This window comes from Cyanistes caeruleus, unplaced genomic scaffold, assembly GCF_971803275.1.
Source record: "Cyanistes caeruleus unplaced genomic scaffold, bCyaCae1.hap1.1 HAP1_SCAFFOLD_192, whole genome shotgun sequence".
Taxonomy (NCBI): Eukaryota; Metazoa; Chordata; class Aves; order Passeriformes; family Paridae; genus Cyanistes; species Cyanistes caeruleus.
Genome location: NW_028255980.1, coordinates 40500 through 61916, shown reverse-complemented (window position 1 = coordinate 61916; position 21417 = coordinate 40500). Strand labels below are relative to the sequence as shown.

General features: G+C 48.6%; 2 protein-coding genes across 4 annotated transcripts; both read left to right on the top strand.

Moving 5' to 3' along the window:
* The first annotated feature begins 589 nt into the window (after positions 1 to 589).
* Positions 590 to 21135, top strand: LOC147645686 (uncharacterized). 3 transcript variants are annotated; one of them, XM_086874326.1, is made up of 3 exons: positions 590 to 725; positions 12996 to 13851; positions 16069 to 21135. In XM_086874326.1, exon 2 carries the CDS (start codon positions 13023 to 13025, stop codon positions 13839 to 13841), a length of 819 nt encoding a protein of 272 aa, XP_086730452.1. In that variant the 5' UTR covers positions 590 to 725; positions 12996 to 13022; the 3' UTR covers positions 13842 to 13851; positions 16069 to 21135. The 3 variants fall into 3 exon arrangements, with proteins under 3 accessions (XP_086730452.1, XP_086730453.1, XP_086730451.1); XM_086874327.1 differs by lacking the exon at positions 16069 to 21135 and having other exon boundaries at positions 13089 to 16011; XM_086874325.1 differs by lacking the exons at positions 590 to 725; positions 16069 to 21135 and adding an exon at positions 6581 to 6626 and having other exon boundaries at positions 12996 to 16011.
* On the top strand, positions 17054 to 19800 carry LOC147645687 (endogenous retrovirus group K member 8 Gag polyprotein-like). Its single transcript, XM_086874332.1, has 2 exons — positions 17054 to 17093; positions 17182 to 19800. The coding sequence occupies exons 1-2, from the start codon at positions 17054 to 17056 to the stop codon at positions 17895 to 17897; spliced, it is 756 nt and encodes a 251-aa protein (XP_086730458.1). The 3' UTR covers positions 17898 to 19800.
* Positions 21136 to 21417: the final 282 nt, after the last annotated feature.

The window sequence follows — 21417 nt, the reverse complement described above, 5'->3', positions numbered from 1 at the left end:
GCTGTCAAAATTGTAATTTCATTGATAACAACCGGAGAGGCGGCGGCGGAGCTCGGAGGCGGCCCCGGCCATCGCAGGTGGGAGCCGCGCTCGGTTCTGCGGGGGCTCGGGGCTCGCTGCGGGCCCGGGAGGGGGCGGCAGGGGGCTGTGGCGGGTGGCTTGTGCCGTGGCCGGCCCGTGTTGGCCCTGGGCTGAGGGCGCTGCGGGAGCGGCTGCCCGCGGTCTCCTTGCCGCTGGGGCCTCGGCAGGAGGCGGTGGCGGAGCAGCGCTGGCTCGTCCCGCTTCGTGTCGGGAGGCCGGAGGTGGCTGCGCTGTGCCCGGGACGCTGCGCTGGGGCCGCCTCCGAGCTCCGCCGCCGCCTCACCGGGCTCCGGCCGCTGCTGCCGCCGCTGCCGGGCCCGCACAGACGCTCCGGCAATGGCGGCTCTCCTGCCCCACGGCCGCCCTGGGGGCGCCAGCGGGGCCGGGCTTGTCCCCGCTCTGCCCAATCAGCGCGCGCCAGAACCACGAGTGACGGCAGCAGCAGCCAATCGCAGCCAGCGGCGGGCTCTGCACACGGCACGGCCTCGCGTGCCTTGGGCTGAGCTCCGCCATTTCTCGGCCCCCTGGGCTGAGGAGCGGCCCCGGCGCTGGGCCCGGCCCGGGCAGGAGGCCAAGGAAGCGCCGCTGCGCTGAAGCGTCGGGAGCTCGGGGTGCCCGGGAGCTGAGGGCGCTGGGAGCTGGGGGTGAGTCCGGGATGGAGCAGGGCATGCCGGAGCGAGGCCAAAACTCTGTGACTCTCCATCCTGTCCCGGGCGGGGAGCCGAACACACAAGGAAAGGCTCAGGGGTCTGGATGAGGGTGGGGACAGTTCAATCCTTGGTCACGGGCACAGCACACCTGACTTGGGGAAATTAATTGAATTTATTATTCAAACATGTCAGAACAAGAAAACGAAACGTAAAATAATTCCTAGGGAAATCCATCTTCCCCCCAGCTGTCCCTCCTTCCCGGGCTTAACTTTGTGCCCCTCTCCGTCCCCCTCCCCGCCCAGAGGCACAGGGATGGGGGTCACAGTCAGGTCATGTCACTGCCTCCCCCTGAGGGCCAGGAATCCTTGTCCTGCTGCAGCCTGGGGTCCCTCGCAGGGGCCAGAGTCCCTCAGGACCGGGCTGCTCCAGCGGGGATGGCCAGGGGGATCCCCGAGTCCGGCCAGGAGCCACTTGCATGGCTGTGCAGGGGCTTCTGCCGGGCTCGGGGCCTCTCTCAGGCACCCCCTGCTCCGGCCCGGCCTCACTGCCCCCCTCACCCCCCATGCAGCGAGTGCCCGGGCAGGGAGATGCACGATTTTCACGGGGCTGAATCTTGGAGTTTCTGAGCTTTATTGCGGTGAATGTTGGTGATTTTTTTTTTTTTTTTTGTGGGGGCTGAATCTTTCTATTTTGGGGGGATATCAGATTTTTTGTGTTTTGGAAGTTTTTGATCTGTCTTTGTTAGCGTTCAGGAACACACATAATCACAGTCTGATTATATGCAGGTGCTTTATTGAAGCGTCGGGGAACTGGGGGTATCAGCAACCCAAATCTAGCTCCATTGTCTTTGTCCAAAGTGCACATATTTCTACAATTTCAGAACTAGTACTAATCACTATAACAACCTTATCAGTATTGTTTCATTAATATTGCTTCATTAACTTTACCTATATTGCTTCATGAGAGTTAGCTCATCCTTGTATGAACATGTATGACTCTTATCTCTGGGTGGGTATCTTGGAGACCCCAAGTACCAGTTCCCGTTACCGTAAACATTTCGGCTTGCTAGTCCATCCCTAATACCCAGCATTCATGTGGCTCTACATGATTTTAAGAAACATTTTCAGAAACATTTAAACCCATAGTAGCATATTTCCCTCCTTTGAAAATATTTCACTTGACTATAATAAGTGTAATGCTTTCACTATATACAGTCCTTTTTCTGAGTTTATAGTTGATGTTCATCTTGGAATCCACAGTTGTCATAAGCGTTGTTACACTCTCGAGGACTTGGAGATGACAAATGCGGATGTGGATCTCTGTCCCGTGTCAGCGCCTTTATTATCTTCTGGTTCCAGGATACTCTTTTCTTTATCTCTCCTTTCAGAACTGCACAGATTAACCAGATTGCTAAGAACACAATTAGTAGGATTATCAAACTCTCAAGAATAGATTTGATCCAGGAGCTCACATTCCATCCTAACCCTTCAAAAATTTTATCTACCCAACTTGTGGTCAGATCTTCCCTCTCTTTCTGTGCTTCCTGTTCTGTTTGTTTTAATGAATTAATGTTGTGTTCTACATCTGCAGTTCCATTTGGGCTGTGGATGCAGCAGTGATCAATTTGTCCTTTTAGGTACCCGCACACTCCGTGTTCTTTCATCAATAACAGATCTAAAGCCAATCTGTTTTGCAGGGTCATTTTAGTTGTGGCTTGTAATTGTACATTTAGCTCTCTAAATCCCTCTTTGGTAACTCTTGCCAATCTTTCTACCTGGCCTGTAAGTTTGTACAACATCTTTCTATTGTTATAATTTGCTATTGGGCCAAACAAGGATTCCAGAGCCCAATGAAATTTTACACTACTGGAGGGTTCCTGCTATCTTTCTTCATCTTCAGCTTTGTTTTTCTGAACTTCTCGTCTAGTCCTTATTTGCAGAAGTTCATGTTCTCCCTTGGATGGGGACCTTTTCCAAATTTGGCATAAGGTGGGGAGGCCTAAAGTAATCTCTTTTACTTTTTCACCTACAGGCAGATGTGTTGTCCAGGTGCCATCGTTTGCTGCCCATCCAAATTGGCCTGGACTCTGAATTGTTCTTCTGCTACATATTACCTTTTGGATCACTTGTCCTATCTTGTCATTTATTTCACCTTGTTTATGTTTGATTCCTCTGCAGGCACATCCAATTTGCAGAGCTACCACAAGTGGTGGCATTTGTTTTATTTCTTCATCATCAGAAGTACAGTCCTAAGTTTAGTTCCATACCCACCAATTCACTTTGTCTGCCTCCATTCTACTACTGGTTGCAGTGTTCCATACCCCTGGATCTGTTTCACTTTCAGAGCCTTCCCACTTAATGCACCAAGGGCTATCTGCCATAGATTGGAATTTCTGAAGCCCACTCATTGACCATGCACTGTCCCAAGCTTCAGCTCGATCTTTTCCTTCCTGTCCTTCACACTTCCACTTTGATACTGGAATCTTTTCTTTAATGACCTTTGCTATCTTTTCATAACACCATCCATAATTCCCTAATCCCCCATACCAGCCTAGTTTTGGTTCATACTTTCCTCCATTTTCATGACATTCCCATAGAGATGAATACTTTGGCTTCACAGCATTTTCAAACACTGTTTTATTTGGGTACTCGTAATCTATTTGCAATACACAGCTCACATTTTCATTTTTATTCTTTTGTATTTCAGGTAATTCTGATGTTATAATTCCCCAATTTATTAGGTCTCCTGCTGCCTTTGGTATTGGCAGACAGGCAGTTATTTTGCTGATGTTTTGCATGTTGGCCAAATCTTGAATTAATCCAATCATCCCATTTTCTGCCTGAATAGTATTAGAGACTTTTATCACTTGTGTTTCCGGCTGCACCCCCACATCCCTCTTCATTCTAAAATGAAGAGTTGTCAGCTGATCCTTTTGCATTTCACATCCCAAGGTAACATTGATTCCTGCTGATGGCCCTAAAGGCCATAAAATAATCACCATTACAGTCACTAGCAACCTAGACATTTGAAACAATCAAACCCGCTTTATCTGCAGCTTTGTTGGCCCTACAGTTTGTGCAGTCCACAGTGCAGGGGAAACCTTCTTCACTCTGGTGTAATGTATGCAGGGATCCAGTCCAGCTCCTTTGACTGCTGTCAAGGTAGTTAACAGTACCTGATAGGGTCCATTCCACCTTTCTTTTAATGGTTCTTCCTTCCAGCTTTTACCGTACACTTCATCTCCCGGGGGGATGTCATGAACTGGATTCTCAAGAGTCAGCAGCCTGTTCCACACAAGGGTGCTCCGAAGTCGAGCTCGAGCTTTTCCAAGAGACAGAACATAATTCTACACCTCTTGCTTCCCTGTAACATGTACATTTGGATTAGGTTCAGGGCATTCATATGGTTTCCCATCCAATATCTCATAAGGACTGACTGACATCCCGCTTCTAGGCTTTATCTGAATCCTCAGCAGTGCTATTGGTAAAGCTTGTGGCTGCTGCAATTTAGCCTCTTGGCATCTTTTGCTGATTTGCCTCTTCAGTGTCTGATTCATCCTCTCTACCTGTCCACTGGATTGGGGTCTCCATGGTGTATGGAGATGCCAAGCTATTCCCAGTAACCTACTCACCTCCCTCACTACGGTGGCTGTGAAATGTGGGCCCCTATCTGATGATATTCCTAGAGGCACCCCAAATCTTGGAATGATTTCTTGCAGTAACCACTTGACTGTCTCCTTTGCTTGATTTGTGTGACAGGGAAGAGCTTCTGGCCATCCTGAAAATGTGTTGACCCCTACCAATAGATATTTGTATTCTCAAGTTCTTGCTAATTCTACAAAATCTACTTGCCAATAATCTCCTGGTTCTACTCCTACCTGAATTTTCCCTAATTGTGCCTGTTGTCGAGCCACTGGATTGTTCTTTAAGCAAATTTCACATTTTGACATTACTGATTTTGCCATTGCTAACATCCGTACTGAAATTAAATTTTGTTTTAACAATTTCACCACTGCCTCTGCACTCCAATGACATTTGTTATGTTTAATTTGTAGAACTTCTCTCATTATCAAGGGGGGTACCACTACTTGTCCCTGTGTAGTCACATATCACCCTTCTGAATTCTTCTGTGCATTCAGTGAGCGTCCCAATTTCTCATCCTCTATTGAATATTTTGGTTCTGGGGGTAAATTGAATTGAGATACATTAGTTTTTAACGGTATCTATGCCATTGCAGTTTTCACTTCTCGAGCAGCTTGTCGGGCTGTCCAGTCTGCTTTCCAATTTCCCTCATGAATTTTGGAGCTTCCTGATTGGTGAGCTTTACAGTGCATGATTGCTACTTGCTCCAGCTTTTGTACTGCTTTTATTGATTGCAGGACTGCATCTTGATGTTTAATGTGGGTACGTTGAGAAGACAGCAGTCCTCTTTCTTTCCCCAGTGCCCCATGTACATGCACTACTCCAAAAGCATACTTTGAGCCAGTCCATATGTTTACCCTTTTCCCTTCACTTAATTCTAGTGTTCTGGTTAAGGCAACCAGTTCTGCCCTCTGGGCAGATGGATTTGGTGATAATGCTTTTGCCTCCACTGTTGTACTGACTGTTGTTGCCTGGGGGTCCCAGAGGATCTTCCTCTCTGCCTTCTTCTCCTCCATTCCTCTAATGCTTGGGCATGAGAAGTCTGGGTTTGGGGAAAAAACAAGGGGTGACCACCTGGGATTCAGGGTTCCTCCTGCCCGAGTCCATCTCTAGAAGTCTTCAGGTGTCTTATGTCCATGAAAATCTCCAAAGCATCAGGACTGAGAGGAAAAAATCCCTCCCTGAGGTTTCCCTTTCCCGGGGTCCCCACTTTGGTGTCCCAGGGCTTCCCCCTCTGCAGGCTCATCCCTTCTCCGGGCTGCCCCTTCTCCAGGCTCCCCTCACTCCCGGCTCTCGGGGTCCCCCCTCTCCAGGCCCCCATTTCAGGCTCCGGGGCTCCCGGGGCTCCCCCCTTTTCTCTGCTCCCCTCCCCCTGCCGGTACCGGGCATCTCAGCTCAGCTTTGGAGTCCTGCAAGATCCAGACATCGCTCTGCCCGGCCCGTGCCCAGAAAAAGGAACAGGGGTCCCCAAAGCTACTTCGAGTGAGCTCCAAATATCCCTTCCCCTTCCAACAAATCCTGCCAGGACGGCCCAAGAGCTTCGGGGCGAGGTTCCCGTCCCCGGTGAGCTGCGGGCTGCGGGGCCCGATGCTCCCGGCGCGAAGGGGCTGCAGATCCAGAGAGCGATGGACGCACCTGGGTGATTTGCGGAATAAAAGGAACTCTATAACTCACAGAGTAGTTATAAGAGCAGGTGTGAATTTATTCAGCGCTGAGGTGCATGGGGGATATCTCCTCCAAAATGCATGCACACCTTTTTGATTGGGTTTTCCCGTTTCTATCCTTTACAGAGCAGGTTTACACGATACGGCTAATACATATTAATTTCCTAACCCCGCCTGTCTTCACTTCATATTAAAATTAGCCCTGTGCCCCTTTCAGTCCTTTGGCCGCTTTTTTTGGGGGAGGGGGACTTCAAATCCGTTTCCTCCGGCTTAGGGTCCAGGAATCTCCTTTATCCTGTGGTGCCTTTGTCTTTGCATCTTGTTTGTGTATTCCAGCTCCTTATCTTATCTTGCAGTCTGACTCTTTTTCCTGTTCTTGTGGATTAGGGTGTCAGGTCTGGTTTTTTGTCAGACACCCCTTTTAAACATTTCTTCTTAATTCTTAATTTCTTTGTTTCATGGGGCCTCCTCTGCTGCTCCTCTTGCAGTTCCTGCTCCTCCTCTACCCCTCCTCTTCCTCCCGCTCCTCCGCTTTCCCCTCCTTGCCCTCCTCCTCCTCCATCTCTCGGCTGCTGGCGAGGAGCTCTGGGGTGAGCGGAGCGGGGCCGGGAGCCGGTGGGAAAGGGCTGGGAGAGGGGGATGAGGGGAGCTGGGCCAGGGGGAGAGGGGTTCTCAAGGAGGGGCTGCCAGTTAAGGCCAGGAGCCCCAAATCCCCTCCGTGTCCTGCCAGCCCCTGCCCCCGGCGCTGTGGGGGCCGGGCCGTGCCCCAGTGCCGGCTCAGGGGGTGCTCCAGGCTGCCGTGCTCCACCTGGCAGCTGGAGCTGAGCCCGCATTGCCGGGGGCGGTTTCCAGCAGCACCAGGAGCTGCTGGCTCCAGTCCCCGCTGGGGAGCACGGCAGTGGCCAGCACGTGGCCCGAGAGCTGCTGCTGGCCCTGGGAGCAGCTCAGCTGGATGTGGGCAGGGGAGAAATCCATCCGGGAGCAGAGCAGGCGGCCGGGGCCGGGCTGGGAGCTGGAGGGCACCAGCGAGATGGACACGCTGGGATGGGCAGGGGGCTTGGGGACCCCCCAGTGCAGATCTTCCTCCCCACAAGCCGCAGGGAATCGCTCCAGGGATCGAGTGCTGCAGGACAGGGAACCACGTTTCTTTCATCCCAGCCCCACCTTTCCCTCTCCTCTCTCCCCCTTTCTCATACTTCTCCCAGTCCATTGCCCCCTCACACTGCAATTTGGGTTTCCCAGCACCCTCCCCAACGCTTTGGGGTCCCAGCCCTCTTTTTTTCCCACTCTTGCCCCTTCCCAAACGTCCCTCCAATCTCCAGCCTCCTCCCCCATGCTTGGATTTGGGGGTTCCAGGCCCCTCCTGCTCTGTCTGGGGGTCCCATCCCCCCTTTCACTCAATTTGGGGAGATCCTAGCAGATTTTTTTCTGGGAGGAATCCCTGAGTTACAGGATTTTTGGTGTGTAGATTTGAAGGGGGACAGCTCTGTCTGGCATTTGTTTAACCCATGGTCTGCCAGGGAAGCACAAAAACGTTTCCCATTCCCATCCTTTCCTCATTTGGTCTGGTTCATGAGCTGCTTTCTTGTTTCCTTTGGTATCTGTTCTCATCTATTTGTCAACTGCAGTTTGAGTCATTTACTTTTCCAGAAATTCTGTCTCCTTCTGCTAAAAGGTAATCTGATCCCATCCCATGGTGAAATGTTGTGTTCCTCATCTGAGTGGATTGGTTGGGGGGAAGGTCAGGAGCTGCAGCTGTCTGGTTGGGTGTTATTTCAATGGCATCCTGTAATCTGATTATCCTATTGAAATGAGAAATGGTTTCTCTGGTACCTGATATGAATTTGTTTGGGTTCCTGGGTCTGGTCCATGGTGTTGCAGGATTTGTTCTGGTGGTTGTTCATCTTTTCCCCATTTCTGGGTGCTCCCTCCAGCCAGGGCTGCATCAATTGTCAGCTTTTCTCTCATTAAATCATCACATACTTGGATTCTCAACTGATTTCCCTGAACTTGTGGTAGCAAATAAACCCCAGTGGTCTGATACACCCTATATAACATAGACAGAGACAGCACATGTTGGAGTGGGGACAGGGATGATTCTCCCCCACTTGTTTTAGTGAAGTTTTCACAACATTCTTCCTTTTCTGTTTTCCTTTGCAGCTTAACCAATTTCTGCTGCAGAGTCAGATATCCTCACAATGGGCTCTGCCTTTAGCTGTGCAAATTCCATCTGTGCAAGCAGGCAGAGCTTGGGCTGAGGGGCAAAGGGAATCAGCCCAATTCCTCCTGCAGGCAGGAAGCCCTAGGGCCATTGTGCAGGCTTTGGGTCATCAGTGTTAATTTGCATTTCTAAAGCTCCTCTCCTGGCTGCCTGGAACAAAGCTGCTCTTCCAGGGCAGACATCCCGTGACTCACACGTGGCCCCCACAGAATCTGTTATTTTTTTTTTTAAACAATATTTTATTAACTGTTTATGTGTTAAAGCGCCAACTTTTAAGCTCTTCTAGTTTTCAAAGTGCAGCTTAAAGGTGAACATTGAAAAACTCATACCATCATTTTGTCATCACTAAGAGTCACGTTCAAATATAAAACAAAAATGAGAAAGCAATCAAGTGTTTTCTTTTCCTTCTCCTAGGACTGAAAACTGATTCTCACACCACTGGCCCAAACAGAACCGACAATATAGAAGTAAAATTATTATGAAAATGTATTCTAATGGTGTAATCTTTTCACTGAAACTGTGAAAAGCAAAAACTCACCACAATGTCTTTAGAGAAATAAGGCATTACTTGATTCTGTACAGAATGTGCAACAGGAATAATTTCATGCACACTTAGGCTGGGTGTGCAGAGAAAATCATTCCATGACACAGGAGTTTGACTAGATTTTTCTAAATTTATACATTCTGACCCCATAGAAATCCCCTGGTTTAATGTTCATTGGTTTGAAGGTGTGGAGTTGTTAGGATTTGGTTTCCTGTTGCACTGGGATTTCTGTGCCTGTGATGGGAATTAGGTGGGCACTCCTGGATTTCCTGCTCAGCCTTTTCCAGACCAGGTGTCTCCAGCTGTGCCTGGGGCAGTGTCTGGGGTAAGATGTTGGTTGATGTTAGCTGATGGAATCTTTTGGGCTATTCCCAGTCTGTTGAGATGTTAATTTCATCTCTGCTGAGTGGTGGAAAAGAAACATTAAAATTCCTTTCACCAAGGTAAATGCAAACCAAGTCCATTTAGAGAAATTAGATTTGAAGCCATTTTCCAGTTGGTCTATTTTCCCAGACTGTAATCCCAGGCAGGGCAGAGTGTGAGTGTAATTGAGAGGCAGAGTGGAATTGTCCCGGTGCCTTCCCCAGCAGCTGTGGCGAGGGCAGGCACAGAAAGGCCTGAAGGTGCAAGAGTGAGAGCAAGGATTGTCCCGCAGTGGCTGGAGATGGCAAAGGAGGGTGCCCAGGCCGAGAATTTGAGCAGAGGATCTGTGGGCAGGCGCAGGGGCTTCCCCCGCTGGGGAGCCCTGGCTGCTGCTGCGTTGCCTTCAGTGCAGGCTCAGGGGTGGCCTGTTTAATATTCCCTTCCAGTTCAGATTTCTGAGTGTGGAAGAGCCATGGCTGGGGCATCAATCATTTTATTTTTTCCATTTTGTCAAGTTTTGTTCTCTTTCTTATGTCCACCCCATAACATTGAGACTATCTGGGGGTAAAAAATTCATGCAATGTTCTGGCTAGAAGAGAGAATCCTCAATCCAGCTCCCGCAATTCCCTGTTAATTGTAAGAATTGTTTCAGCTCCATTTTAGTCCTAGGTAACATTAGTTCTTAGATTCCTTGAACCCTCTCAGGGTCAATACAAGACAAAGCTTCAGTCAAAACAGGTCTCGAATACTTGACTATTTTCTCTACCATTTGCCCTTTCTTTTCCTTCAGCTACTCAAAGCTGCTTTTTAGCCTGAAAATGAAGCCATTTCACAGAGGCTTCCTCTACCTCTTCTCCTTGTCCTCCTGACTGGATCAAGTCATCCACATCCTGCATGAAGCCAGTCCCTGGGGGTGAGGTCAATTCCTTTGATATTTCCTGCAAGGCTTGCCCCAATCAGGCCGGTGCTTCCGTGCATCCCTGCAGAAGGACCGTCCATGTCTTGAGCATTTTCCCTTCTAGCTCTTGTTGCCAGCCCAAGGCAGAATTGTGTTTGCATCCTCTGTGAGTGGGCAGATCCCCAGAAAGCATCTTTTGCATCAAGTTGTGAATGGCAGCAGTGTGAGGAGGGCACCTGGTTGAGGCTGGTGTAAGGATCTGAGAGTGTGGGGTGCCTCGGTTTCATCATCTCATTTCTTCTTCTTGGGTCCTGCAGCATTCTGTGGATTCCATTGGATTTCTTGTTTGGCAGGATAGGAGCATTCTAGGGAGCCATCCCTGGCTCCCCAAGCCTTGAGCAGGACTCCCAGACAGGCTGTGAGCCCTTCCTTCCCTCCCTTGGAACAGGGGATTGCTTTCGGACACCTCTTGTCCTGGTTGCTTCAGGGAAATTTGGAGAGGCTCCATATCTAATTTTGCCAGTTTGCCTGGGGCTGCCCACACTTGTGGGTTCACTTCAGCCTAGGCTCTGCCTGACATTTGACACAGAGGTACAACAGAACCAGCCTCTGTATCACCTTTTGCAACATTAATTTGCATTCCCAATTTAGCCATCATATCCCTTCCCAGTAAATTACAATCACAATTGTGAGCAAATAAAAGCTCCTGCATTTCAAACCCTCTCCCCACATCTGCTAATAGTGGCTGAATAAAACACACCCACTCATCTTTCCCAGTTAGTGCCTTAATAGCTAAAATATTCCCTAACACCTTTAGGTGTAAGATTCTGAGTGGATAGAGAGGCCCCTGTGTCCATCAGGAAAGGTCTCCTCTGGATCCAGCCCCACCCTGGATGTACCCAAGGGCTGCAGTGTGGTGGGTCCCTGGTGGAATGGGAGCTGTGCCACCGCTAAGAATGCGTGTCCATCAAGGGCTGGACTTGCTGGTGCTGAGGGTGCTGCTGTCTGTGCTTGCAGTGTCCTTGTGCCTTGCAGCTGGAAGGCTGATTCCTTGCCAGGGGCTGTTTGGGTGGGCTGTGCCCTGGCCAGGAGGGCAATGCCTGTGCCAGGTGCTTGTGGCCGAGGGTGTCCCCTGGGTGCTGGGGCCCCCTTGGGCCCTGGGCTTGATCCCTCAGGGGCTGTAGGAACTGTGCCATGGCCTTTGCCTTCAGCTTGGCCTTTTGCTCATCCCTTGCTGCATTCAGCTGCTGAGCCTTTGTGAGCAAGTGCTGCAGGGGCTTCTTCTGTCGCTGCTGCAGCCCCCCCTCAGTGCCTGTGGGTGCTCATCCTGTGGCAGCTGCTGAGCTTTCTGCAAAATCCTTCCTTTCTCCAGGGACCCAGCAGGAAATGCTTAAAAGATCATGTGGATCCTTGCAGGTCTAATCGCCATTTGTGAGCTGTTCCTTCCTCGTGCTGGCTGTGCTGAGGCTCCCCTCCCCAGCCCGTATCCCCGAGCCGGTCCCTGTCCTGCCGCAGTGTCCAAAGGCGGCCCCCCCGGCGGGCAGGGCCGGCAGCTCCACGGGGCCGGGCAGCGGCCGGGGCGTCCCGCAGCCTCCTGGGGGCCGGGGGCCACTGCCGGCCCTGCCCGGGGGGTGCTGGGCTCAGGCAGCGCCCGGCGCTGAGCCCCGGCTGCCCCACAGCCCCGGCCCGGCCCCACAGCTCCCCACAGGCCCCCAGCCCGTGCTCCCGGTGCCGCAGCTCTGCGCCCGCTCCTGCCGCTCCCAGCTCAGAGAAACCCCCTGAAATCCTCACCTCCTTGTTTTCCTGTCCTCCAAAACTGGGATACAAAGGATCTGAGTCAGCTGGCAAATGCTGAGGATAAGAACCTTCTGAAACACATCCCAATCCTCAGTGTTTTTTTCTTCCTCTTCTTTTCCATCATCCTTTTTCTTACCCCATGGATTCCTCCTGCTGCTTCTTGCCTTAAGCACATTCCTGCACACTCCCCTTCAGCCAATCCCTTCCCAGCACACCAACACCATCCATCCCCTGTTGTCTAAATGCCTTCTGGACTTCCCTTCTTGCCCCCCCGGGGTGTCCATGTCCTTAATTCCCTCTGGGAGAATGTGCAAACGACCTCCACATGCTCCCAAGGGACCCTTGAGAGATATTTTGGGGTCATCATCCCTTTGTCCAGGATGCCGTTCTAGCATTCCCTTTTCTCCCCTCAATGGTTCTACCTGGATCCCAGCTGCGCCCCTCCCCCCCGGGCCTTGGCGCCCCCCTGGAGGGGAATTTGGGGAGGTGGGAGGGGGGAGCGCCAAGGCCGGGCCCCCCCGCGCTGTGGTGGCGGGAGCGGCTGCAGTGGGGAGCGAGTGCGGGCGGAAGCGGCCGAGAGCCCAGCGCTGCCCCAGGCCGAGCTGGCCCAGCTGCATCCGTGCCCCTGCGGTGGGATGCTGTGGGACTGGGGGGGAAGAGGGAGGCGGCAGTGGGTGCTGGGCCTGGGGGCAGGAGGAGAAGGGAAGGAGAAGCAGGGTTGAGGAACAAAACGGTCAAAGGATGCACGTGGGAGGAGAAGGTGGGATTGTGCAGGAGGAGAAGAAATAGTAGGAGGAAGAGGAGTGTGAGGAAGAGTAGGGCCACAGGAGGAGGAGGAGGAGCAGGAAGAGGAAGCAGCACAAGGTTCCTCCCTCCCTGTATGTGCAGTCCCAGGAGTGTTGCCCTGCCCACAGTCAGCAGGTGACTGGGGAGGGGTTCCACAATTTTCACTGGGCTGAATCTTGGTGTTTCTGAGCTTTATTGGGATAAATGTTGGTGGTTTGTTTTTTTGCAGGGGCTGAATCTTTCTGTTCTGGAGGGGGTTTTTCGTGGATTTGCTGTTTGGTAGTTTTTGATCTTTTTTTTGATGTTTGGAGGATGTTTGGACTGAATCTTGGTGTTTTGGTTTGTTACAGACAGCAGATGCCCAATGACTTTCTGAGATGAACTTGGGCAAGGAGGAACCCCCAGTCCAAGGCGTTCTCCTCTCTTTTTTTCCTCCTAACCAGGAATTTTCCTTCCCAAACTGTGTCCAGATGGAAGAGGAGGAGAAAAAGCCACAGAGATCCCCCACAAGGAGGGTCTGCAAACCCAGTCCAGGGAGCTGCGAGGAGGAAAGATCCCCCCAGTGCCAGGAACATGGCCAGAGATCCAGCCGGAGCTCAGAGCTGGGGGAGAAGCCCCACAGGTGCTTGGAGTGTGGGAAGGGTTTCAGCTACAGGTCTAGCCTGATCCGACACCAGGTAATCCACACTGGGGAAAAGCCCTACGAGTGCTTGGAATGTGGGAAGAGCTTCAGCCAGAGCTCCTACCTGAGGAATCACCAGGTGATCCACACTGGGGAACGGCCCTTTGAGTGTGGAAAATGTGGGAAGAGTTTCAGAGATATCTTTGGCCTGATGAGACATCAGGTGATCCACACAGGCGAACGGCCCTACACCTGCTTGGAATGTGGGAAGAATTTTGGTCACAGCGCCAGTCTGAGGGTACACCAGCGCATCCACACTGGGGAGAGGCCCTACGAGTGTCCCCAGTGTGGGAAGAGTTTTCGGACCAGCTCTGATGTCCTCCAACATGAGCGGATTCACACAGACGAGAGGCCCTTCCGCTGCCCCGACTGCGGGAAGGACTTCAAGTACAACTCCGACCTCACCGTCCACCGGCGCATCCACAGTGGGGAGAGGCCCTACGAGTGTCCCCAGTGTGGGAAGAGCTTCTCTGGGAGCTCTGCCTTGACCAAACACCAACGGAGGCACCAGTAAGGGAAGCCCTGTGAGTGCCCCGAGTGCGGGAAGAGCTTCGTGCGCTGCTCCAGCTCCATCCCCCATGGGAGGATGGGCGTTGGATGATCCCCAGTGACCCCCGTTGGGCAGAGCCCTGGTGATCCGTGGTCCTGGTGATCCGTGTTGGGAAGACACCTGGCTGGGAGGCTCCACATCTTCCTGGCTCCCTGTGGGCACCGGGATGAACACCAGGACAGGAACAGCATTGGGACACAGATCAACAATGGGAATTCCTTTGGGAGAGTGGATTTGTTAACTTTCAGTCCTAGTGAACCTTTTCCTGCTGCCTCAAGAGCTCTGTGGGCAGAGAAAAGGGGGTGATACCAGAGTGGGGGTCCCTGGAGGGAGCACACACGTTCTTGGGGAGGGAGGACATGACCCCTGGGACCCCCCCTCACCTTTTTGCTCAGGCAGAAGCTGAGCCCCAGTGCCAGGAAGACGAAGCCAAACAAAAAGCCCCCGATCCTCATCAGCTGTGAGCGGTGTCTGACAGCATCCCTGGGGGGTCTGCAGAGGTCAGGACCCCCAAAACCTCTCACAGACACCCCAAGCCACTCCAAAGACCCTCCCAGTCTCTCCCAGCCCACCCAGGACCCTCTGAAATCTCCTTTGGAGTCACTAATTTAAAAAAATTAAGAATTTTAGAAAAATTAGTGTTCTTAGCTAGAGATGGGCCTTGCTGGAACTAGTTAATGATTAAGTGAGAAGCGGGATCTGAGATAATGAATCTCAGACTTAGGTAAAAAATTACTTGTCATTGTATGTTTGTTCAGCTGTGCTTTATAATGAGAAAAGAGAAACTGATAAATGGGTTCAGGAAGATCACAGACCTTACATCTGGAAAACCATTTCAAAGTCACAAGGGAGGAAATTGGAGTTGTACCAAATGTCATTTGTAATGTCAACCATTGTAAAGGTAGAAAGGTGAGAGTGAGGAAGAGCGGTTTTCCTTCATCTCTTGATGACCCCTCCTCACCAAAATGACCCCCTCCTCAAATTAGAGAGGTCTCATCTGTGTATTGAAAGGGTTAATATCTTGCCCAGGCCTGTGGCTGGTTACTCGCTCTCTGCTGGGGCAGCTGCCGGAGCTGTTCCTGCTGGATGATTTTCCCGTGGCTGCACTGGGATCTCAGCAGCCAGGCCAGCACTCAGAGGCAGCTTCAGCTCCTCCTGCCCGGCAGCTTCTGCTGAAACTCAGCGGCAGGAGAATTTCAGCCGAGCCGGGGGCTGGCCCGGCCCAGCAGCGCAGCTGGAAAGGGCTCGGCGGCCCCCGGGAACGGGACCCAGAGGCTTCCCGGGAGGGGCCAGCGCTGCAGCAGAGCCCGGCCCGGCCCCGCCAGGGCCCAACAGGGGCCGGACCCCCGATACCTGCTCAGGGCCAGAAGAAAAAGAGAAAGAGGTTCCCAGGCTTGGGTTTTTGAAATGTGGTACTCACAGAGGCAGATCTAATTTTGAATGGTAAAAAACGTTGTCAGTTCTCAGAATGAGCCAAATATTCTCACCCTGAAGAATCTCATTAAGAAGAACCTAAAGCACAGTGGATATCCTGCTGCAGTTTGGTGGTTTTTTTCATTCCTACATAGTCTACATAATGTTTGAAATAAGTAGTGTTATAAATGACTTTCAAATTTCCAAACAATCAATCTAATTAATTGATAAAATACTTTAATAAATTTGAAACAAAATAATAAAAGAATACAATTTAGTAAAAGAATACAATTTAGTAAGAAAGCTACAATTTAGTAAATATATTCAGGTACATATTTTTCTATATATATGTGCTGTTGAAGAATGGCTCGCTTCTCGATGCCACAGCTCCTTGGAAGGCCTGCACAACCCTGACTTTGAGCTAGCATAAGTCCTTGGCAAAATATTGTATCAGAGAAATGAAGAAGACTAAGTGTTAATAAGACAATGAAGAATAAGAATTTAGGGTGAGAAATCTGCTAAATGTATCTTAATAAGCTTTACTAAAAGGTATCTTCTAGAGCTTGGGTGTTATGAGCTGGACCAATAGAAATGTAGAAATTAATGTGTGAAAACCAGCAATTATTCAATCATAGTAGAATACAGATGGCATGTTAGCTTTTCAAAATACTATAAAAATGTAGCTAAGATTGTAATAAATTTGGAACAAGCTGCTAACTCACATTGGGTCGTCTCTTGATTCCTGAACCTGTCTCCTACATTTTGTCACCCAAAACAGGGACCCAGGGATTACAAATAAAGCTTGCACGCTGCCTGAGGACCTTGTCAAGAGGCTCAGTATTGCAGAAATGCAGTAAAAGAATCCAGTGGATTCTGGATTAAGGAGAGAAGGCGATTCGGCACAAAGAGCCTGGAGAGGTTAAGAGGATCTGAGGGCCATCCTCCAAAGTGCCGGTAAGACCGCTGCCTCGGGAAACGGATAGAGAGGCGGCATTATCGCTGCTGGCAGAATTTCTCACTAAGCGAGAGGCCAGTGTGAGCACAAAAAAGCTCCAAGAGCTATGTAAATGGGCAAAAGAGAAGGGATTTATGCAAGATCCCACAGAAATCTTTAACCGAACAGAGTGGCAAAAAATTGGAGATGCCTTATGGGATGCCACTATTGATGGCACTAAATCTGCTAGAGACCTTGCTACCACTTGGAGAGAAATTATTCATGCCCTAAATCAATACCAAGCTGAAAAACGTATGGCACTAGCTGCACAAAAAATGTTAGGAGGGGAAGATATAGAAGTGTCAGCAAAATCAAGTTCTCATTTATTCACTGACCCTAGCCCTGCAAAAGGTATTAAAGTGCCTGTCATAACAAGTGCAAAAGAAATTGCCAATCAAGAGACAGGACTGACCTCAGTAACTCCAAATGCACCCCCCTTATCTCCTGTGAACAAACAACACAACACAGAAACAGGAGGCAAAGACTGTACAATTTCCCAGTACCGTACAACTAGTGCTAAAAACTCTGAGGATGAAAGCTCAGCTGACGAAGCTGATGGAACACCCTCTGATATTACAGTTCCAAAACATGAAAGGCCATCAGATAAACTTTTAGAAAAAGTAATTAAGAAAACAAGCAATCTAAATACTCATGGAAGGCAGCCAGTAGGTGACATGATAATCACCATCTCAGGGGGAATGGAAATACGACCAGTCAAATCTCACAGTCGCTGGTCTGCAGTAATCAGGGATGCTATTTTAGAAGGACAATGGGAAGCTGCAGCTGCCTGTTCTCCACATGCCTATCCAGTACAGCAAGGAACTCTTGCTAATGGCCAGCCTGGAGCACAATATACACCTTTTGAATGGAAATTAATGCAGCAATTATGAAATACAGTTACTCAATATGGACTACATTCAGAGCCCTCTAAGCAAACGATTAATTATATCTTTGCGTCTAATGTTTTGTCACCTGACGATTGTATGGCCATAGCAAAACTATTACTCACTCCCTCACAGTATGTATTGTGGGAGCGAGAATGGGAATCTGGCTGTAAGAGAATTATAAATACACCACGACAGCCAATTGATCCTCTTCATGGTGCCACTATCGAGATGTTAATGGGCAAAGGTATCTATGCCTCAGCGGCACAGCAATTACAATTTCCAGCAGATTTGCATAATGCATCTGCTGAGGAAGCAAAGCAAGCCCTGTGGAGGATTCCAGCTGATAAAAGAGCACCAAGCTACACCACTGTCAAACAGGGAATGAATGAGTCTTTTGACTCTTTTATTAACAGACTTGTTGTTTCACTTGATCAGGCAACAGACCTAACTGCTGAAGTACGAGAACAATTAACAAGGACTTTTGCATTTGAGAATGCAAATCCAAAAGCTAAAATGATACTAGCTACTCTCCCACGCACAGCTGACTGGGGAACAATGTTAGAATGCATGTCCAATGCAGTGTATCAACAGCAAGCTGCTTTTATGTCAGAGGCTGTAGCTAGTGCTGTGAAAAAACAAAATGAAACAATGTTAAATGTAATAACCACCCAAAACCAAGCTTTTGCTGCGGCTTTAAAACCTCTTGTAAAAGGAGGACGCTCCTGACTGACAAATGTTTGCTTTCGGTGTGGAAAAACTGGGCATTTAGGAAAGCAATGTAGCGTAGGCAATGTATGGTGTAATTATTGCCAATCTAATACTCACGCTACCATGGCATGTCGGTGTTCGGGAAACGGGCGAAAGAGCGCGAAAGGCAGTCGCACACGGATCACAGTAACTGCCCCCGAGACCCGGAGTTATGCCCTGCAACCGCAGGAAGTCTGGGAATCGACTTGGAAACAGCAGTAGGAGTTACCCTTGCAGACAATCAGCCACAAAAGATACCTACAACTTTCAAAGGTCCAATTCATTCCTCTAAACACAATGTAGGAGCATTATTGCTAGGACGTTCATCGGCAGGCTTAAAAGGTATCTTAGTGATACCAGGACTCATTGATGCAGACTACACGGGAGTTATTCAAATTGTTGCATATACACTGCATCCGCCTTTGTTTATACCTCAAGGCAGTAAAATTGCACAAATAATTCCCTTTCAAAATCTTGTATCTGCAATGATGAAAGGATCCAAACCTATGTGACCCATGAGAGGAGATGCTAGCTTTGGTTCAACAGGACCAGTTACAGACCTAACACTACGAATGCATGATCGTCCTGTTCAAAAAACAACCATCATAAATGGAAAAGAACAGATAAATATACAAGCACTGTTAGATACAGGTGCAGATATTACCATCATTTCTAGTAAAATTTGGCCACGCTGTTGGCCATTGCAAACAACCACAACTGCTGTGGATGGAGTTGGAGGAGTGTCTGCAGCTGCTTCAGTCACACCTAATCTCTAACATTTGTGCTTGAAGGGAAAAAGGCCCGTGCAGTTGCAACAGTAATACCTTTGCCAGAAGGAACATTCGCTCTCATTGGTCGAGAATGTTTAACTCAATGGGGAGTGGTACTAACTACCCCAGACTGGGTTTTCTCACAGCGGTCCCTGCAGTGCAGCCAGCCCCATGACAACTGACCTGGAAAAGTAATGATCCTGTGTGGGTGGAGCAGGGGCCGCTAAGTGAGGAACGGCTGCAAAAATCACATGAATTGGTTAAAGAACAGCTTAATGCAAAACATATTAAACCATCAGTAAGTCCACGGAGTACACCTATTTTTGTTATACCCAAGAAATCAGGAAAATGGAGACTTTTGCATGACTTACGAAAAGTTAATGAACAAATGCAGCCCATGGGAGCTTTACAACCAGGATTACCTTCACCTGCAATGTTACCACAAAAGTGGCCACTGTTAATTGTTGATTTAAAAGACTGTTTTTTCACTATTCCACTACATCCTGATGATACAAAATGGTTTGCATTCACATTACCTGCAATTAATAAAGAGAAACCTAGTGAGAGATATGAATGGATTGTACTGCCTCAAGGAATGCACAGTAGTCCCACCATGTGTCAGTTGTTTGTGTCCACAACTTTGCAGCCAATACATGAACAATGGCCACAAGCTATCATCTGTCATGATATGGATGATATTTTCATTGCACAGGAACACCCTTTTACAGATGAACAATTAAAGGTACTCACATAAGTATTGTCTAATGCTGGATTACAAATTGCTCCTGAGAAAACCTAAAAAACTGCCCCATGGAAATACTTAGGGTGGCAAATTAGTGACAGCATAATACGTCTACTGAAAGTAACACTGAATTACAAAATACAAAATCTTACAGATGTGCAAACTTTAATAGGTGATTTACAATGGGTCCGCACTGTTGTTGGAATTACTAATGAAGATCTTGCCCCCTTGTGACCTTTATTAAAAGGAACTAACCCTGCTGCTCCAATGGTTCTCACAGAAAAACAGCAACAATGTATTTAATATCTTGCTTCTTTACTTGTTACCAGATGGCCGTGTGTAATAAATTTACCTCTTTGGTTGCTCGTTATTTCACAGCCTTCTTCAGTGTGTGCCATCATTGCTCAATGGCAGAAGAAAAACAGGGGAGACTATCTGGTTTACATAATTGAGTGGGTCTTTGTATCAATGCAACCTAAGCATAGCTTACAGACCCGGAGGGAACAAGTGGGAGAGACAATTACAAAAGGTTGTGATCGTACAATTGCTGTTTCAGGGAATGAACCAGTGAGTATTCATATCCCAATGACTGCTGCTGATCTTGAATGGACAATGCGTCACTCTTATCCTCTTCAGCTTGCATTATTGGCATACAATGGGCAAGTAACTAATGAAATTCCAAAAAGTAAAATTATTCAAATATTGAAAGATCATAATTGGATTCAATTGCCTAAACATTCATTTAAAGAGGGACATACAGTTTTTACAGATGCTGGTAAAACAACCAGACGAGCAGCTATTGTCTGGCAGCAACAGGGATCTTGGACTTACCATATTTTGCACGCTGAGCAGGGAGACTCATTACAGACTCTTGAACTAGCAGCTGTGTGCTGGGCTATGTGTCGGTGGATAAATTGTCCCCTTCATGTGGTTACAGATTCATTTTATGCTGCAGGTATTTTGAAAAGGATTGAGGATGCTTTTATTAAGGAAACACAAAATAAACGGTTAATGCAGTTGTTTCAACAAATACAACAAGCTACACGATTAAGATCAGCACCATATTGTGTAATACTTATTAGAAGTCATAAATTTCAAGAAGGCCTTGGTCTTGGCAGTCATATTGCAGATCAATTAGTTGGGTGCAGAGAGTTCCTCTCAATCAGTTTGAGGCTGCTTGTATGGCTCACAAACAGTTTCATCAAAATGCAGAGGGCCTACGAAGACAGTTCTCATTATCAATTTCAGAAGCACAAGGAATTGTGCAAGCATGTCCACAATGCAGTCATCATGGTCCTGGGTTAGGGATAGGCTTTTTAACCGTAGAGGGTTAAAAGCCCTAGAGATATGGCAGATGGATGTTACCCATGTTTCTGAATTTGGCAGATTAAAATATGTACATGTTACTGTAGATACCTATTCAAAATTTGTATGGGCTGCAGCCCAGACAGGAGAAAAGAGTTTGCACGTAAAGAAACATTTAACCCAATGTTTTGCTATTATGGGGGTCCCAGAACAAATTAAAACTGATAATGGCCCTGTATATGCCAGTGACAATATTAGAAAATTCATGCAGCAATGGGGAGTTGAGCATATTGAAGGGATTCCAAACTCTCCTACAGGACAAGCAATAGTGGAACAAACTAATAGAACCTTAAAGGAATATCTTAACAAATTCAAAGATATCTCTGACCCAAAAGAAAAATTAGATGAAGTTCTTTTTGTAATTAACCATTTGTGTGTTTTTGCAGATTGTCAAGATCCTCCAGCTGTCATACATAATGGATGTGTAAAATCAAGTGTTGTAACTAATGAAGTATTTGTTCATTACAGAGAGCCTAAAACAGGACATTGGATAGGACCAGCCAAAGTCCTATTTAATGGCTGAGGCTACGTGTGTGTTGATACCCCTACAGGACCGTTATGGGTGCCGAGTAAATGGACACGAGCCACGATCAACCACATCAACAGTGGGATATCACAGTCA

Coding starts and splice junctions, on each gene's coding strand:
- LOC147645686 (XM_086874326.1), top strand. CDS start 13,023: ATGAACTTGGGCAAGGAGGAACCCCCAGTCCAAGGCGTTCTCCTCTCT.
- LOC147645687 (XM_086874332.1), top strand. CDS start 17,054: ATGGGAAGCTGCAGCTGCCTGTTCTCCACATGCCTATCCA. Junction 17,094..17,181: donor GTTCTCCACATGCCTATCCA/GTACAGCAAGGA, acceptor TATGAAATACAG/TTACTCAATATGGACTACAT.